This window comes from Procambarus clarkii, chromosome 60 (assembly GCF_040958095.1).
Source record: "Procambarus clarkii isolate CNS0578487 chromosome 60, FALCON_Pclarkii_2.0, whole genome shotgun sequence".
Taxonomy (NCBI): domain Eukaryota; kingdom Metazoa; phylum Arthropoda; class Malacostraca; order Decapoda; family Cambaridae; genus Procambarus; species Procambarus clarkii.
The window spans coordinates 10933510-10952394 of NC_091209.1; the positions used below are offsets into that span (position 1 = coordinate 10933510).

Sequence of the window (18885 nt, forward strand, 5' to 3'; positions counted from 1 at the left end):
AAGGAGGCGAAGACAATAAATAGGCAAGAGAGAGGTGAGGAGAAGGAAATCTTTCAAGAAGGAAATCTTTCAAGAAGGAAAAAACAAGGTAACAGGTACGGAAGTTAAGGTGTAATAAAGGGGCTGGTAATAAGAATAAGAAAGGGATCGTAAGAGAAAACAAGGTAAAGAAAAAGAAAGAAAGATAGAAGGAAGGGGTGAGGTTACGTTAGGTCACGTTTGTTAGAAAGTTTGGAACATTTGAGAATAAACTGTGAAAGGGAAGAGTCAACAGCAACAAAGCCAGGACTCAAGTTCATGTTGGGAAGGTTGTGTATCAGAGCCGAGTCGACAAGACGGCGTCTGTGTAGAGGCAGGAAAGATTATTTTAGAGGAAGACCAATCAATAGGATGACCAGAATCCCTCACAAGACAGAAGAGAGCATTGTTTGTGTCTGCAGACTTAACAGTTCTTTTGTGTTCCTTAAGTCTGTAATTTAGTGTACGGCCAGTTTCATCAAAGTATTGGAGAGGACAAGATGAACAGGAAGTAGAGTAGACACCAGCAGCATTAGAAGCAGGAGGAGCAGTGTGAACTAGAGTGCTACGAAGTGTGTTAGTTTGTCGAAAGGTGAGCTTAATGTCAAGAGGACGAAAGATATTGGTAAAAGTTTTGAGTTCAGATATGAAGGGAAGGCATAGTACAGTGCTACTAGTGTTGGAAGCTGGTTTAGGATGAAAGAAATTTCGTTTAGCTTGAGAGTAGGCACAGTTGATGAACTGTAAAGGGTAGCCAAGGCGAGAAAATGAGTTGTAGATAAAGGAAATTTCAGAATCAAGAAACTGAGGGTCGCTGATGCGTAGAGCGCGGAGGAAGAGAGAGACGAGGACACTTTTCTTAACAGAAGGAGGATGGTAGGAAAAGAAGTGAATGTACATGCCACTATGCATGGGTTTACGGTAGACAGAGAAAGAGAACCCAGACCCAGAGCTGTGAACATGAACATCAAGAATTGGAAGGAGGGAATTAGATTCCCACTCAACTCTGAAATGGATGGAAGAATCCAGATTGTTAAGAGAGGCGAGGAAAGGCTGGAAAAGATTAAGGTCATGAGGCCATAAAGCAAAAATGTCATCAACATAGCGAAGCCAGAGAGAGGGACGAGTATCAATAGAAGGAAGAAGAACAGTTTCGAAGTATTCCATGTAGAAATTAGCAAGAACAGGGGAGAGAGGGGAACCCATAGCGACACCGAAAGTTTGAGTGTAATATTTACCGTTGAAAGAGAAAGAGTTAGTCAACACAGAGTCTAATGAGATCGAGGAAAACGTCAGTGGGAAGTGGGAGAGGAAGGAGACCCTCTGACGCCTTCTGTCTAAGGAAAGAGAGAACATCATCGAGCGAACATTAGTGAACAGAGAGTCGACATCAAGACTAAGCATCTTACAAGAGGGCTGCAGGCGCAGTCTTTCTATAAAGTCCTGAGAGTGACGAAGGTGGGCAGGGGAAAAAGTGCCAAGGTAAGGTGTCAGGGTTTTAGCGAGCCAGGAGGCAAGAGGATAGCTGACAGAGCCCCGTGAAGAAATGATAGGACGAAGAGGAACACCAGGTTTATGAGTCTTAGGAAGACCAGAGAAATAAGGAAGAGAAGGGCAGATGACACAGAAATTACACACAGAAATCACAATAACGTGATGCATCACATGAACAAATCCATAAGGGCCGTGACGAGGATTCGAACCTACATCCGGGAGCATCCCAGACGCTGCCTTAATCGACTGAGCTACGACATAGTTAAAAAGAGTTGAAACCGAAGTTCTACTGAACTTACTGGATCCTGCAGCCTCTCCGAGACACAAACCAGGGTTTTACACAACTCCCCCCCTGCACTCGAGCTATGTCAATAGGCCGTTCTCCCTCTTCGCCCTTACATCATTACACATGATGTAATGTGTAATGTACAGTAGAACTTCGGTTTCAACTCTTTTAACCATGTCGTAGCTCAGTTACAGGAGGGAGATCAAAGAAACAGAACAAACGTTGAAGCGATCATACGAGTCTGAGGAAATGGAATTGGAACAGAAAGCTATACAAGAGGTAAAGAAAAATCCATTTTTTTCACATATGCAAAATCAAAAACCTCCACCGGTATTGGACCATTAATTACAACTGAAGGTTCGTACACAGAGGACAACAAAGAAATTAGTGAAATTCTAAGAAGCCAGCATGAGGCTATGTTTAGCACACCAATAAACAACATGAAAGTTGATGACCCAGACAGCTTCTTTATGAATGACATTCAAACTGCAGATAATATAACATTATATTACATTATCTGCAGATAATATAACGGATATTAACACAAACTCGGAAAACTTTGAAAGAGAAATTGACAATATGCCCATGCACTCAGCTCCTGGGCCTGACTCATGGAATTCAATATTCATAAAGAAATGTAAAGTACCAGTAGCGCGAGCACTCAGCGTAATATGGAGAAAGAGCCTGGATACAGGGGAGATCTTGAGGTTATCTTGTGTTACGTCACAGGGGAGATACCAGCAGCACTTAAACCTGCAGATATAGCTCCTCTGCACAAGGGGGGGAGTAAAGCCTTGGTAAATAGACCAGTTGCACTAACATGTCACATAATAAAAGTTTTTGAAAGAGTGATTAGGAATCAAATTTCTAGTTTTATGGAAAATAATGAACTACACAATCCAGGACAACATGGATTTAGAGCGGGAAGGTCCTGTCTGTCACAGTTACTCAACCACTATGACAAAATCACAGAAGCTTTAGAAGAAAAGCAAAATGCAGATGTTGTATACACAGACTTTGCAAAGATATTCGACAAATGTGACCATGGAGTGATAGCTCACAAAATGAGGTCAATGGGAGTAACTGGTGAAGTAAGGCACTGGATACTCAATTTCCTGTCGAACAGAACACAGAGTAACAGTCAATTAAATAAAATCGAGTCCATGTGCAGTTAAAAGCTCTGTACCTCAAGGTACAGTCCTTACACCGCTGCTGTTCCTTATTCTCATATCAGATATAGACAAAAATACACGTCACCGCTTCGTGTCATCCTTTGTAGATCCTTTTCAAAAATCCAGACATTAACAAAGTTTTTGACTGGGCAGCAGAAAATAACAATGTTTAACGGTAATAAATTCCAGGTACTCAGGTACGGTAAATATGAGAACCTTAAACATAATACAGGGTACAAAACACTATCGAATCTGCCCATAGTAGGAAAGCAACATGTCAAGGATTTGGGAATAATGATGTCTGACGACCTAACGTTTAGGGAGCATAACCAAGCAAATATTGCACCAGCCAGAAAAATGATAGGATGGATTACGAGAACTTTCAAATCCAGGGATCCCATCACAATGGTTGTACTACACAAATCACTTGTGTTGTCCCGTCTTGTGTATTGTTCAGTACTCACTTCCTCCTTCAGAGCAGGAGAGATTGCTGAAATAGAGGGAATACAGAGAACATATACGGCATACATAGACGCGATAAAGCACCTAAATTATTGGGATCGTCTCAAAGCTCTCCAAATGTACTCACTAGAAAGGAGACGAGAGAGATATCAAATAATATACTCGTGGAAAATACTGGAAGGCCAGGTCCCAAATCTACACAGTAAAATAACAACGTACTGGAGTGAACGATATGGAAGAAAATGCAGAATAGAACCAGTCAAGAGCAGAGGTGCCATAGGCACAATCAGAGAACACTGTATGAACATCAGAGGTCCACGGTTGTTCAACGTCCTCCCAGCAAGCATAAGAAATATTGCCGGAACAACCGTGGACATCTTCAAGAGAAAACTAGATTGTTTTCTTCAAGGAGTACAGGACCAACCGGGCTGTGGTGGGTATGTGGGCCTGCGGGCCGCTCCAAGCAACAGCCTGGTGGACCAAACTCTCACAAGTCAAGCCTGGCCTCGGGCCGGGCTTGGGGAGTAGAAGAACTCCCAGAACCCCATCAACCAGGTATCAAGAAGGTACCTGACTTCCCACCTCCTCCTCCCCCCCCAGGTCCTGCTCCCCCACCCCCAGGGGAGACTGCCAGTGGTGTGGTGACCACTGGAGATAATACAAGCCTGGCCCATATTCCCCCAATACATCCCATTGTATTAATTGTATGCTTGGGTGTATGGTGGTCCAGTACACTCAGGGGTACAGCCCTCCCCTTAACCACAATTACCCATATTAATAGCAACAACGTTACAAAAATACATTTCCTCCCCGGACTGTACTTGTGCCTTACAATACAACCTCCATACACGCACCAACACGCTAAGAAACTGTATTACTTTGAATTTTGTGCTGTATTACTTTTGAACTACTGTATTACTTTTGAGTTTCGTGCATAATGAAGACATATTAATGTATTGTGTCAATGAGATAATTCAGTAGGAGCCTTGAGAGGGATTCGAACTCGCACACTTCATTTTGGTGTCGTGGTCTAGGGTGTGGGGGGGGGGGGGGGCTTGGGAGTATCGAGTGAGTGCGGGTTCGAATCCTTCTCATTATGGCTCCTACTGATTTTCTCAGTAGGTTTATGTTGTAGTAGCAAGGCACCCACATCTGTAGCCACCCACACCTGTAGCCACCCACACCTGTAGCCACCCACATCTGTACCCACCAACACCTGTACCCACCCACACCTGTGGCCACCCACACCTGTAGCCACCCACACCTGTAGCCACCCACACCTGTAGCCACCCACATCTGTACCCACCCACACCTGTACCCACCCACACCTGTAGCCACCCACACCTGTAGCCACCCACACCTGTAGCCACCTACACCTGTACCCACCCACACCTGTGGCCACCCACACCTGTAGCCACCCACACCTGTAGCCACCCACACCTGTAGCCACCCACACCTGTAGCCACCCACACCTGTGGCCACCCACACCTGTGGCCACCCACACCTGTGGCCACCCAGACCTGTGGCCACCCAGACCTGTAGCCACCCACACCTGTACCCACCCACACCTGTAGCCACCCACACCTGTAGCCACCCACACCTGTAGCCACCCACACCTGTGGCCACCCGTACCTGTAGCCACCCACACCTGTACCCACCCACACCTGTACCCACCCACACCTGTAGCCACCCACACCTGTGGCCACCCGTACCTGTACCCACCCACACCTGTAGCCACCCACACCTGTAGCCACCCACGCCTGTAGCCACCCACGCCTGTACCCACCCACACCTGTAGCCACCCACACCTGTGGCCACCCGTACCTGTAGCCACCCATACCTGTAGCCACCCACACCTGTACCCACCCACACCTGTAGCCACCCACACCTGTGGCCACCCGTACCTGTAGCCACCCACACCTGTAGCCACCCACCAGGAGAGGAGCGGCCTGCACCACACCCACAACTGTGATGGTGACATGCTCAGAAGGCACCGCTGCTCAGTACATGTTCACAGCGGTGACTGTGAACACCGTCACCGCTGGTGAGCCGCTACTGTGATGCCTGCTACACGCCTGGAGGCTCTCCGGACCCATACCTCACAACGCCACACACCAGTGCATTGATCCTCCCTCACCAACCTATTATTACACTCAGAGTTATTCTATCTCTCTTCCCCCATCCCCTCTCTCTCTCTCTCTCTCTCTCTCTCTCTCTCTCTCTCTCTCTCTCTCTCTCTCTCTCTCTCTCTCTCCCTGTCTCTCCCTGTCTCTCCCTCACACCACACTGGGGAGGCTACGGGAGACCCTGGAGCACGGGGCACCACACTGGCTCTACACTTGCTCTCATATATAGATACAAAGGAACAATAAGAGAGGCCAAGCCATGGCCAGTTCAATTTCCTTCATAAATTGGTGACGTGGTGTCCCGCTGGGCTGCCTGCATCACTGGGTAGCAGGGCTGTGCTTGCGTGCTGGACCACAGGCGGCTTCAGGTACCAGGCAGGCAGGCAGGCAGGCAGGCAGGGAGGCAGGCAGAGGCAGGGAGGCAGGCAGGGAGGGAGGGAGGCAGGGAGGGAGGCAGGGAGGGAGGCAGGGAGGGAGGGAGGCAGGGAGGGAGGCAGGGAGGCAGGCAGAGGCAGGGAGGGAGGAAGAGAGGCAGGCAGGGAGGAAGAGAGGCAGGCAGGGAGGGAGGGAGGCAGGGAGGGAGGCAGGGAGGGAGGGAGGGAGGGAGGCAGGGAGGCAGGCAGAGGCAGGGAGGGAGGGAGGGAGGGAGGGAGGGAGGGAGGGAGGGAGGGAGGGAGGCAGGCAGGCAGGCAGGCAGGCAGGCAGGCAGGCAGGCAGGCAGGGAAGCAGGGAGGAAGGCAGGCAGGCAGGCAGGCAGGCAGGCAGGCAGGCAGGCAGGCAGGCAGGTAGGCAAGCAGGGAGGCAGGCAGGCAGGCAGGCAGAGGCAGGGAGGGAGGAAGAGAGGCAGGCAGGCAGGCAGAGGCAGGGAGGGAGGAAGAGAGGCAGGCAGGGAGGCAGGCAGGCAGGCAGAGGCAGGGAGGGAGGAAGAGAGGCAGGCAGGGAGGCAGGCAGGCAGGCAGAGGCAGGGAGGGAGGAAGAGAGGCAGGCAGGGAGGCAGGCAGGCAGGCAGAGGCAGGGAGGGAGGAAGAGAGGCAGGCAGGGAGGCAGGCAGGCAGGCAGAGGCAGGGAGGGAGGAAGAGAGGCAGGCAGGGAGGCAGGCAGGCAGGCAGAGGCAGGGAGGCAGGCAGGCAGGCAGGCAGGGAGGGAGGGAGGCAGGCAGGCAGGCAGGCAGGCAGGCAGGCAGGCAGGCAGGCAGGCAGGCAGGGAGGGAGGCAGGCAGGGAGGGAGGCAGGCAGGCAGGCAGAGGCAGGGAGGGAGGAAGAGAGGCAGGCAGGGAGGCAGGCAGGCAGGGAGGCAGGGAGGGAGGAAGAGAGGCAGGCAACTAGTAAGAGGCGACAAAGCCCTAGTAAGAGGCAGGTGGGGCCACATTACCTGGCGGAGTCTATGGAGGCTGCCCTGCGTGTGGTGGTGGTGGTGGTGGCGGGCGTGGCGTGGGGGGGACCTAGGTTGTGGGTGAGCAGGTTGCGGAGTCTGGTGGACACGGCCTCTCCTTCCCGCACCAGCAGCTCCAAGTCGCTGTCATGGCGACCCACGCTCCCACTCAGCCGCTGAAATGTCAACACCAACACGTTAATACACGCCACTACACATTGCGTGCACCACACACACACACACACACACACACACACACACACACAAGTGTGTGTGGAGTCACAAGTGGAGTCCCGCAGGGGTCAGTCCTTGGACCTATACTGTTTCTGGTATATGTAAATGATCTCCCAGAGGGTATAGATTCGTTCCTCTCAATGTTTGCCGACGATGCAAAAATTATGAGGAGGATTGAAACAGAGGATGATAGTAGGAGGCTACAAGATGACCTGGATAGACTGAGTGAATGGTCCAACAAATGGCTGTTGAAGTTCAACCCGAGTAAATGCAAAGTAATGAAACTAGGCAGTGGAAACAGGAGGCCAGGCACAGGATACAGAATAGGAGATGAAGTACTTAATGAAACAGACAGAGAGAAAGATCTAGGAGTTGATATCACACCAAACCAATTATTACCTAACCTATACCTATAATAGGTTAAGTAACAATTGTAATTACGAAGCTATAAGATGCTTATTTTAACATACTAAGTAGGTTAGGTAAGGTCGGTGTTTTCTATGAAGCTTTTCAAGGGAAACTATTATGTTTAGTATGTCACCTATGCACGCAACTAATAAGTCAATATTGACTTATTAAATTTGCGAGAACGGGTTGGATCATCTGCTCTTAAGTTATCTTAGGGGAGGTAGGTTGAGTCACCAGATGTGATCGTCAAGGTCAAAGGTCACACAGGTCAAGAACACGGGGCTCGGTCACAATAACGTATTATATCTATGTGACAATCATTGGAGCAGGGCGGGGGTTCGAACCAGCGTCCTGGTGGTGCACAAATTAGTGCCTCTTTATGACACAAGACATTCCAATGAGATAATTATGAGCGTTGTTAACTTGTAATTATCCCTGATGGACCGTGACCCTCGCCCCTCCTCCTCCCCCCCCTACCCACACACACACACACACACCCTCCCCCCCCCCAAACACACATCTTCGCCCCCTACCCCCCCCCCCCCAAACACACCCTCCCCCCCCCCCAAACACACGTCTTCGCCCCGTACCCCCCCCCCCTCCTCTCCCCCAAACACACATCTTCGCCCCCTACCCCCCCCCCCCTCCACACACACGTGCAATCACAACCTCCAAACATGATAACCAAGCCGATGACAAACACGCCAGCAACAACAGAGGACAGTATTGACCAGTCACCGTTCGTGACCCAACATGACCATCACCACCACAGGATCAAGAGAGGCACTCCTCGTGCACTACAGAAGAAGGTGCCACCTAGCCTCTATAGTCAACCAATCGGGTGGTGATTGTAACCGTGATATATATGTGCTTCAGCCTACAGTTTAGACCTATTGTCTTATGTATGACCCATCTGTCCTGCGTGACAGTGAATACCACCATTAACCTCACTTTAATAAGACGATCAAAATCCTCAGATTAGGCAAAATTGTAATTAATTATGTCATTAAAGATGTTAATAATAAGTCGGATGGGGGACAAAATGGCGCGCTAAGCGACCTCTGGGAGCCTGGGAGCGCCGCCCCCAGCGCCGCGCCAGCAGCTGACCCCCAAGTGTTTACGTGTGACGCCACAAGGTGTCGGCAAGAGCCACTGTGCGCCCGTTTGGGCGGCTAGCGGTCAACACGCCCACACACACATCAGGGCTCTGCTTGATGGGGTTCTGGGAGGTCTTCTACTTCCCCAAGCCCGGCCCGAGGCCAGGCTCGACTTGTGAGAGTTTGGTCCACCAGGCTGTTGCTTGGAGCGGCCCGAGGCCAGGCTTGACTTGTGAGAGTTTGGTCCACCAGGCTGTTGCTTGGAGCGGCCCGAGGCCAGGCTTGACTTGTGAGAGTTTGGTCCACCAGGCTGTTGCTTGGAGCGGCCCGAGGCCAGGCTTGACTTGTGAGAGTTTGGTCCACCAGGCTGTTGCTTGGAGCGGCCCGCAGGCCCACTCCGGCTCGGAAATACTCTCAACAAATCCCTATAAAGATGGCACAACACCGCTATAAAGATGGCACAACACCGCTATAAAGAAGGCACAACACCGCTATAAAGAAGGCACAACACCGCTATAAAGATGGCACAACACCGCTATAAAGAAGGCACAACACCGCTATAAAGAAGGCACAACACCGCTATTAAGAAGGCACAACACCGCTATAAAGAAGGCACAACACCGCTATAAAGAAGGCACAACACCGCTATAAAGATGGCACAACACCGCTATAAAGAAGGCACAACACCGCTATAAAGATGGCACAACACCGCTATAAAGAAGGCACAACACCGCTATAAAGAAGGCACAACACCGCTATAAAGAAGGCACAACACCGCTATAAAGAAGGCACAACACCGCTATAAAGAAGGCACAACACCGCTATAAAGAAGGCACAACACCGCTATAAAGAAGGCACAACACCGCTATAAAGAAGGCACAACACCGCTATAAAGAAGGCACAACACCGCTATAAAGAAGGCACAACACCGCTATAAAGAAGGCACAACACCGCTATAAAGAAGGCACAACACCGCTATAAAGAAGGCACAACACCGCTATATAGACAAAACAATAATCGAGATTATATATTATATATCTATATAAATAAAAATATCAATGTTCGTTTGTTCAAAACTGCTAATCTCCTTAAGTTCTTCAACGAGTGCTTGGAAATTTTGACAACGTTCCATTCGCATACGAGCGTGTTTTTATATACCTACTATATAGATGCCACGCCTGTGACAGGTAAAAAACATGCTTTTTTGAAAACCAGTGCCATGTGTTGCACGTAAAAGCAACACACGCTATACTAAATATGTTACGATTCCATTTCAATGTTTCTGATTGCATTGATAAATAGAATTTTCATAGCTTTCGATTTATTTTGATTTTAATTTAATTATTTTGTGTGACATTGCATTGGAATTGAGCTGTGTTGTTTACCATACCGTTCATTTCGTGAGTATAGTTTATTTTATTTTTTCATTTCGCCTTTTTAACTGTTCTTCTTATTTTTAAGTGAAGGGAACATCAGATCATTTGATGTTCCCATTTTTCTGATGGGAACATCAGATCATTTGGGAACACATCGGATGAGGGAGTGGGGAATGGTGGGGAGGACGAGGGGACGGTGGAGTGGGGGATGGTGGGGACGAAGGGGGCACAGGGGAGTGGGGAAATGGTTGAGAGGACGGGGAAGGGAGGACGAGGGGACGGGGCAGGGGGGGAACGGTTGAGAGGACAGGGTAAGGGGGAATGGGAAATGGGGTGGGTGGGGGGGGGATTTATTTTACGCAACATATACATATTACGTATAAAAAAAGCACTAGCAAAAAGCAGTGTGTCAAGGACTGCGTCAAACAAGCGCAGGACACCGTAGAGAGCGACACAGGTGATCACATATATCAGAGGGAAGACTGCAGACAACTGCACTACACTGAGCAACAAAGACCTCTCACCACAGCCGCACAAGACGACGGTCAGGTCAGGACATGTTCCGGGAACAGTGTATCCCCCAACACTCAAATTATCTCCCACACGCCAAGTGTGTAGCATTTTCTTATTTATTTATATATACTCGAGTCCTTACATTCTTGTACAGCCACTAGCACGCATAGCGTTTCTGGCAGGTCCTTAATCCTCATTCTTCCCCGGAATACGACCCGCCAAATAGTCAACCCGTCCTCGACTCAAGTCCATTACATCCAGCGGTCGACCCCACAGACGCATTCATAAATTTTAACATGCTGTTCATTCAAAACGGGAATTTTCTCAAGTGTAAATTAATATTATAATATATTAGCATATTGTGCATATATAAGCATAGGTTAGGTTAGGTGTTTAGGTTCTGTTGGCGATTATTTGTATTTGTAGTACGTGGGTGAAGCATTTACAGCGTTGTGGTTCGAACAAAATTCGTCAGTGAAGCAATTGTTCCGGAAGTGTTCGGACTTTATCAGTTGTGAGTCGTGTGTAAACCGTTTTTCATTCATAAACAGCTGGGGGTTTGGCGGGTGAATGGAATGGACTTTGGATCTTCGGGCCAGATTCACGAAAGCACTTACGAACCTGTACATCTTTTCTCAATCTTTGGCGGCTTTGTTTACAATTATTAAACAGTTAATGTGCTCCGAAGCACCAGGAGGCTGTTTATAACAATAACAACAGTTGATTGGCAAGTTTTCATGCTTGTAAACTGTTTAATAAATGTAACCAAAGCCGTCAAAGATTGAGGAAAGATGTACACGTTCGTAAGTGCTTGCGTGAATCTGGCCTCTGGCCGCGCTGCCCAACCTGTCCACTGACTCACTCCTTGATTTAGTCCGACTCATCCGGCCCAGAACATCTTTCTCTGCTTTCATTTCCATAATTATGTTGACTGAAAAAATTCACATTCAGGTCATTCACATTCACGTTTTTCACATTCAAGTCATTCTATACTTCTAACTGAAGTATAGAATCCTTCCGTGTTGTTAGGATTGTTAGAATGGTTGTTAGGTTGTTAGAATGCTTAGCAATTGATTGAATTTACATGAGGTGTAAATTCAATTTACAATTTACATGAGGTGTAGTGATATGGAGCATGTGCGGTCAGTTTTTGAGAGGGTGCAGGAAAATTTTTAAATTACTGCGACAAGATTCCTTCAAATATATTTAATGACATGAGATCACATTAAATACGTGTAATTACGGTGAAAGTTACTCTGGCTCTCAATGACTATGAATGTTCAACACGCAATGTGTTTATATCTCAGCTTTGTCGCCCCATATCCCCCCCCCCTCCGGGTCCTGGTTGATACCTGGTTGATGGGGTTCTGGGAGTTCTTCTACTCCCCAAGCCCGGCCCGAGGCCAGGCACGACTTGTGAGAGTTTGGTCCACCAGGCTGTTGCTTGGATCACTAGGCTTGGATGGGTCACCACTACTATACGAATCTACTATGTCTGTATGTACACGCACACACACACGCACGCACGCACACATGTGTGGGCCTGGAAGCCTGGTGGATATCGCGCAGGACTCGTAATTCTGTGGCGCGGGTTCGATTCCGCACCAGGCAGAAACAAATGGGCAAAGTTTCTTTCACCCTGAATGCCCCCTGTTACCTAGCAGTAAATAGGTACCTGGGAGTTAGTCAGCTGTCACGGGCTGCTTCCTGGTGTGTGTGTATGGAAAAAAAAGTAGCAGTAGAAACAGTTAATTGACAGTTGAGAGGCGGGCCGAAAAAGCAGAGCTCAACCCCCGCAAGCACAACTAGGTGAATACACGCACACACACACACACACACACACACACACGCACGCACGCACACACACACACACACACACACACACACACACACACACACACACACACACGGCAAGTCCTGTTTCACAGGATTAATTAAATTCTATGAACTGGCAAAAAAAATCCGGCAAGAAGGAGAGAGGTGGGCAGACTGCATATTTTTGGATTGCCAGAAAGCCTTTGACACAGTAGTTAGTGAAAAAGCTGGAGATGTAGGCAGGAGTGAAAGGGAAGGTACTCCATTGGATAAGGGAGTACCTAAGCAACAGAAGACTGCGAGTCAGTGTGAGGGGTGAGGTCTCAGATTGGCGAGACGTCACCAGTGGAGTCCCGCAGGGGTCAGTCCTTGGACCTATACTGTTTCTGGTATATGTAAATGATCTCCCAGAGGGTATAGAATCGTTCCTGTCATTGTTTGCTGATGATGCAAAAATTATGAGGAGGATTAAAACAGAGGAAGATGGTAGGCTACAAGATGACCTAGACAGACTGAATGAATGGTCCAACAAATGGCTATTAAAGTTCAACCCGAGTAAATGCAAGGTAATGAAACTAGGCGGTGGAAACAGGAGGCCAGACACAGGATACAGAATAGAAAATGAAACGGACAGAGAGAAAGATCTACGGGTTGATATCACACCAAACCTGTCTCCTGAAGCACACATAAAAAGAATAACATCTGCGGCATATGCGAGACTGGCTAACATCAAACAGCCTTCAGGAACCTGTGTAAGGAATCATTCAGAACCTTGTATACCACATATGTAAAACCAATCCTGGAGTATGCGGCCCCAGCATGGAGCCCGTACCTTGCCAAGCACAAGACGAAGCTGGAAAAAGTTCAGAGGTATGCCACTAGACTAGTCCCGGAGCTAACAGGCATGAGTTACGAGGAAAGGCTGTGTGAGATGCACCTCACGTCGCTGGAAGACAGAAGTGTAAGGGGAGACATGATCATTGTCTACAAAATTCTAAGAGAAATCGACAGGGTAGATAAAGATAAATTGTTTAACACTGGTGGTACGCGAACAAGGGGACACAGGTGGAAACTGAGTACCCACATGAGCCACAGGGACGTTAGAAGGAACTTTTTCAATGTCAGAGTAGTTAACAGATGGAATGCATTAGGCAGTGATGTGGTGGAGGCTGACTCCATACACAGTTTCAAATGTAGATATGATAGAGCCCAGTAGGCTCAGGAATCTGTACACCAGTTGATTGACAGTTGAGAAGCGGGACCAAAGAGCCAGAGCTCAACCCCCGCATGAACAACTAGGCGAATACAACTAAGTGAGTACACACACATACACGACGTCCTTGGCTATTTAGCTTGCCTAAGAAATCATTAATTCACATTAGCTTATAGTGTAGGCAAGCGAGAGATGGGGGAGGGGTTGGTAGGGTAAGAGAGGGGGGAGGGGTACGGAGAGAGGGGGAAGGGGTACGAAGGGAGGGGGAAGGGGTACGAAGGGAGGGGGAGGGGTAAGGAGCTAGGGAAGGGGTCGGCCAACGAGGTCTTGCCCCTTACAATCTCTCTCTCTTCCTCCCCTTCCCTTCATCACAGCCATCGATCTCCCTCTCCCACCACCCTGCCCTCTCTTACCCTCTTACTAAACCTCACCTCACTGGAGGGGAGGCAGGGAGAGACATGATGACGACATAGAAGGTACTCTTGGAATAGACTGGGCCAAGACTGGCGACACTGTACGGAGCGCAAGGAGCAGACCCACCTGGGACTAGATGCACACACGAGATGAACAAGGGAGGGAGAGCCGGACCCAGGAGTTAAAGCTCGATCCTAGCAGGCACAAATATGCAAGCATGGATAGCTGAACACACGCACACTGGTTGACTGAGAGTTGAAAGGCGGGACCAAAGAACTAAAGCTCAACGCCCGCAAGCACAACTAGGTGAGTACACACACACACACATACACGCGCGTGTGTACTAGTGGTCATTCTCCCAGGACACACGCTTGAGTGAGCGCCTCTGCTCACTCCAGTCTAAATATAGTGATGCGACACACCGCTTCCCGCTGAGGGAGGGAGGCAGGGAGGCAGGCAGGCAGGCAGGCAGGCAGGCAGGGAGGCAGGCAGGGAGGCAGGCAGGGAGGCAGGCAGGCAGGCAGGCAGGCAGGCAGGCAGGCAGGCAGGCAGGCAGGCAGGCAGGGAGGGAGGGAGGCAGGCAGGCAGGCAGGCAGGCAGGCAGGCAGGCAGGCAGGTAGGCAGGCAGGCAGGCAGGGAGGGAGGGAGGCAGGCAGGCAGGCAGGCAGGCAGGCAGGCAGGCAGGCAGGCAGGCAGGCAGGCAGGCAGGCAGGCAGGCAGGCAGGGAGGGAGGCAGGCAGGCAGGCAGGCAGGCAGGCAGGCAGGCAGGCAGGCAGGCAGGCAGGCAGGCAGGCAGGGAGGCAGGCAGGCAGGCAGGCAGGCAGGCAGGCAGGCAGGCAGGCAGGGAGGCAGGCAGGCAGGCAGGGAGGCAGGCAGGCAGGCAGGGAGGGAGGCAGGCAGGCAGGCAGGCAGGCAGGCAGGCAGGCAGGTAGGCAGGCAGGCAGGCAAGTAACCACAAGAAAACAAACGACGAACCTTAGCGTTTTCGCGTATCACCACAGTCTTGTACATCACATCTTTATACTCAAGCTCTACGCACTTACCATCGCCATATTCACACCTCAATAAAATATAACATACCTGAAGTACTTTTGTTTTGAAGTAGAGGTAAAATAACATGAAGTTAATGGTGCTGTTAACACACGGGGCTTAAAGCTGTGGATATACCACCACCTATTGCAATATCTTCCCCAGGCCTGGGGTAGCAGTGACCAGGGCCAGGGGTACCAGTGACCAGGGCCTGGGGTACCAGTGACCAGGGCCGGGGGTAGCAGTGACCAGGGCCTGGGGTAGCAGTGACCAGGGCCAGGGGTAGCAGTGACCAGGGCCTGGGGTAGCAGTGACCAGGGCCAGGGGTAGCAGTGACCAGGGCCTGGGGTAGCAGTGACCAGGGCCTGGGGTAGCAGTGACCAGGGCCAGGGGTAGCAGTGACCAGGGCCTGGGGTAGCAGTGACCAGGGCCTGGGGTACCAGTGACCAGGGCCTGGGGTACCAGTGACCAGGGCCTGGGGTACCAGTGACCAGGGCCTGGGGTAGCAGTGACCAGGGCCTGGGGTAGCAGTGACCAGGGCCTGGGGTACCAGTGACCAGGGCCTGGGGTACCAGTGACCAGGGCCTGGGGTAGCAGTGACCAGGGCCTGGGGTAGCAGTGACCAGGGCCTGGGGTAGCAGTGACCAGGGCCTGGGGTAGCAGTGACCAGGGCATGGGGTACCAGTGACCAGGGCCTGGGGTACCAGTGACCAGGGCCTGGGGTACCAGTGACCAGGGCCTGGGGTAGCAGTGACCAGGGCCAGGGGTACCAGTGACCAGGGCCGGGGGTAGCAGTGACCAGGGCCTGGGGTAGCAGTGACCAGGGCCTGGGGTAGCAGTGACCAGGGCCTGGGGTAGCAGTGACCAGGGCCTGGGGTAGCAGTGACCAGGGCATGGGGTACCAGTGACCAGGGCCTGGGGTACCAGTGACCAGGGCCTGGGGTACCAGTGACCAGGGCCAGGGGTAGCAGTGACCAGGGCCTGGGGTAGCAGTGACCAGGGCCTGGGGTAGCAGTGACCAGGGCCTGGGGTAGCAGTAACCAGGAATTTGGAAGCATTCGTGTCAAGAAACAAAAATAGTGCACCCGCGACGGCAACACTAACCCAAGATAAACACAGCTGATTGGCTGGTACCTAAACCTTCCCGGCTCACAGTAACAAAGCAACTGGCCAGATCAGTTGATTGGTGGGCGAGTGGCATGCTACGGTAGAGACAAGGGGGCCAGATTCACGAAGCAGTTACGCAAGCACTTACGAACCTGGGGCCAGATTCACGAAGCAGTTACGCAAGCACTTACGAACCTGGGGCCAGATTCACGAAGCAGTTACGCAAGCACTTACGAACCTGGGGCCAGATTCACGAAGCAGTTACGCAAGCACTTACGAACCTGGGGCCAGATTCACGAAGCAGTTACGCAAGCACTTACGAACCTGGGGCCAGATTCACGAAGCAGTTACGCAAGCACTTACGAACCTGGGGCCAGATTCACGAAGCAGTTACGCAAGCACTTACGAACATGTACATTTTTCCTCAATCTTTGACGGCTTTGATTACAATTATTAAACAGTTTACAAGCATGAAAACTTCCAATTCAACTGTTGCTATTGTTATAAACAGCCTCCGGGTGCTTCGGAGCTCATTAACTGTTTAATAATTGTAAACACAGCCGCCAAAGATTGAGAAAAGATGTACAAGTTCGTAAGTGGTTGCGTAAGTGCTTTCGTGAATCTGGCCCCTGCCTGTGACTACGCTAAGAGTAGTGACACTATCTTATCTTCCCACGGGGGAGAATGTATCATTATAAACGGTTTTATTAAATATATTCACAGATACATGTAGTCAGTTCACACAGGAAGTGTGGTGGAGCCCGGCTGTCCGTCCTAGACAATAGCAAAGTGATAATGTTCGCGTGTTGGTCAGGTCGTGTCACGTGACCTTGTTGCCCTCTGCTTAAGCTGGCAATTGCAGACGGTTGCCCAGGTGCTATCCATCACAAACATGCCGCTGGCTATTTGTGATAGCAAGATAACCGGCGCTTAACTCCCCCGAGCCCTCTTTATATACTCTAGCAGTTGTACATTGTGAGATAGAGGCCCCCCCCCCCTCGGCTCTAACAGTGAGGATCCAGCTCTGTAGAGCAGTTACAACACTACCCGTCTACAGGCCTGTGAGAGGAGGGGGGAAGGGAGCTGGACTATCAGCTGTATCCCCCCCCCCATCCACCTCTAATCAACTTACACGTGAGTACAAGTTGATTACAGTTTGATAGCAAGGTGATGTATCCTGTGTTTCCTACATTATTTTTTTTTTTTTTTTTTTTTTGAGATATATACAAGAGTTGTTACATTCTTGTACAGCCACTAGTACGCGTAGCGTTTCGGGCAAGTCCTTAATCCTATGGTCCCTGGAATACGATCCCCCGCCGCGAAGAATCGTTTTTTCATCCAAGTACACATTTTACTGTTGCGTTAAACAGAGGCTACAGTTAAGGAATTGCGCCCAGTAAATCCTCCCCGGCCAGGATACGAACCCATGACATAGCGCTCGCGGAACGCCAGGCGAGTGTCTTACCACTACACCACGGAGACTGCTTAAATGTTATTAGACTATTATATGCTGTGACCTCTCCAGTCAGCCATATTTGTTCCCATTTCCCTGTGTAGTGACTCAATCTCAATTAACATTGATTACGGTAATGTGAAGGGAATCTAATCGTCCATAAACATATATAACAAATGAACAATCTCTTTAAGTCATTTGAATTATCTTTAACTCTGACCCCACCTAAGATCTTGGATCCAGTTCTTGACTGATGAGAGCTAGAGTGATGAACATTCTGAACATTACCGAGAGACTTGGTAACTGACTTTATACTTTACATGGTTAGTTCCTTAACTGATAACGTTGATTTTAATAACTCTTAAACAGAGACGAGTTCCATTCCCTCATTTGGTAAACTCATTCATCGATGGTAGCAGCTCTACCTTCTATCTACTTTGATCAATCCTCTATGTAATCTACTCTCATTCTACCCTTCTTCTACCTCTCTCTCTCTCTCTCTCTCTCTCTCTCTCTCTCTCTCTCTCTCTCTCTCTCTCTCTCTCTCTCTCTCTCTCTCTCTCTCTCTCTCTCTCTCTCTCTCGCTCTCTCTCTCGCTCTCTCTCTCGCGCTCTCTCTCTCTCTCTCTCTCTCTCTCTCTTGCTAATTCTACCCTACATCCCATTTTATCTTTACAATCTTTCCTTTCACCCGACTACTCTTTCCCCATTCCTAGTTCTCTCCCTTTCTCTATTTTATATTCGTTACAATGGTGGCAGGGGAGGTGGGTGTTGCCACAGGGGAGGCAGGTGTTGCCACAGGGGAGGTGGGTGTTGCCACAGGGGAGGCAGGTGTTGCCACAGGGGAGGCGGGTGTTGCCACAGGGGAGGCGGGTGTTGCCACAGGGGAGGTGGGTGTTGCCACAGGGGAGGCTGGTGTTGCCACAGGGAAGGCGGGCGTTGCCACAGGGGAGGTGGGTGTTCCCACAGGGGAGGCTGGTGGCCACAGGGGAGGCTGGTGTTGCCACAGGGGAGGTGGGTGTTCCCATAGGGGAGGCTGGTGTTGCCACAGGGGAGGCAGGTGTTGCCACAGGGGAGGCAGGTGTTGCCACAGGGGAGGCAGGTGGCCACAGGGGAGGCTGGTGGCCACAGGGGAGGCTGGTGGCCACAGGGGAGGCTGGTGGCCACAGGGGAGGCTGGTGGCCACAGGGGAGGCTGGTGGCCACAGGGGAGGCTGGTGGCCACAGGGGAGGCTGGTGGCCACAGGGGAGGCAGGTGGCCACAGGGGAGGCAGGTGGCCACAGGGGAGGCTGGTGGCC

At 50.5% G+C, this 18885-nt stretch overlaps 1 protein-coding gene and 1 long non-coding RNA gene across 6 annotated transcripts in view; one reads left to right on the plus strand and one right to left on the minus strand.

The window, feature by feature from the left end:
• LOC123766935 (rootletin) overlaps positions 1 to 18885 on the minus strand; it is a 217353-nt gene that overhangs the window by 139383 nt on the left and 59085 nt on the right. For all 5 annotated transcript variants that reach the window (XM_069307477.1, XM_069307479.1, XM_069307476.1 and 2 more), the window contains exon 2: positions 6930 to 7105. In XM_069307477.1, coding sequence (XP_069163578.1) covers positions 6930 to 7105 — 176 coding nt within the window. The remainder of the gene's footprint in view (positions 1 to 6929; positions 7106 to 18885) is intronic.
• On the plus strand, positions 16192 to 17251 carry LOC138353874 (uncharacterized). The gene is made up of 2 exons (XR_011223293.1): positions 16192 to 16235; positions 16859 to 17251. It is a non-coding gene; the product is annotated as an uncharacterized lncRNA (long non-coding RNA).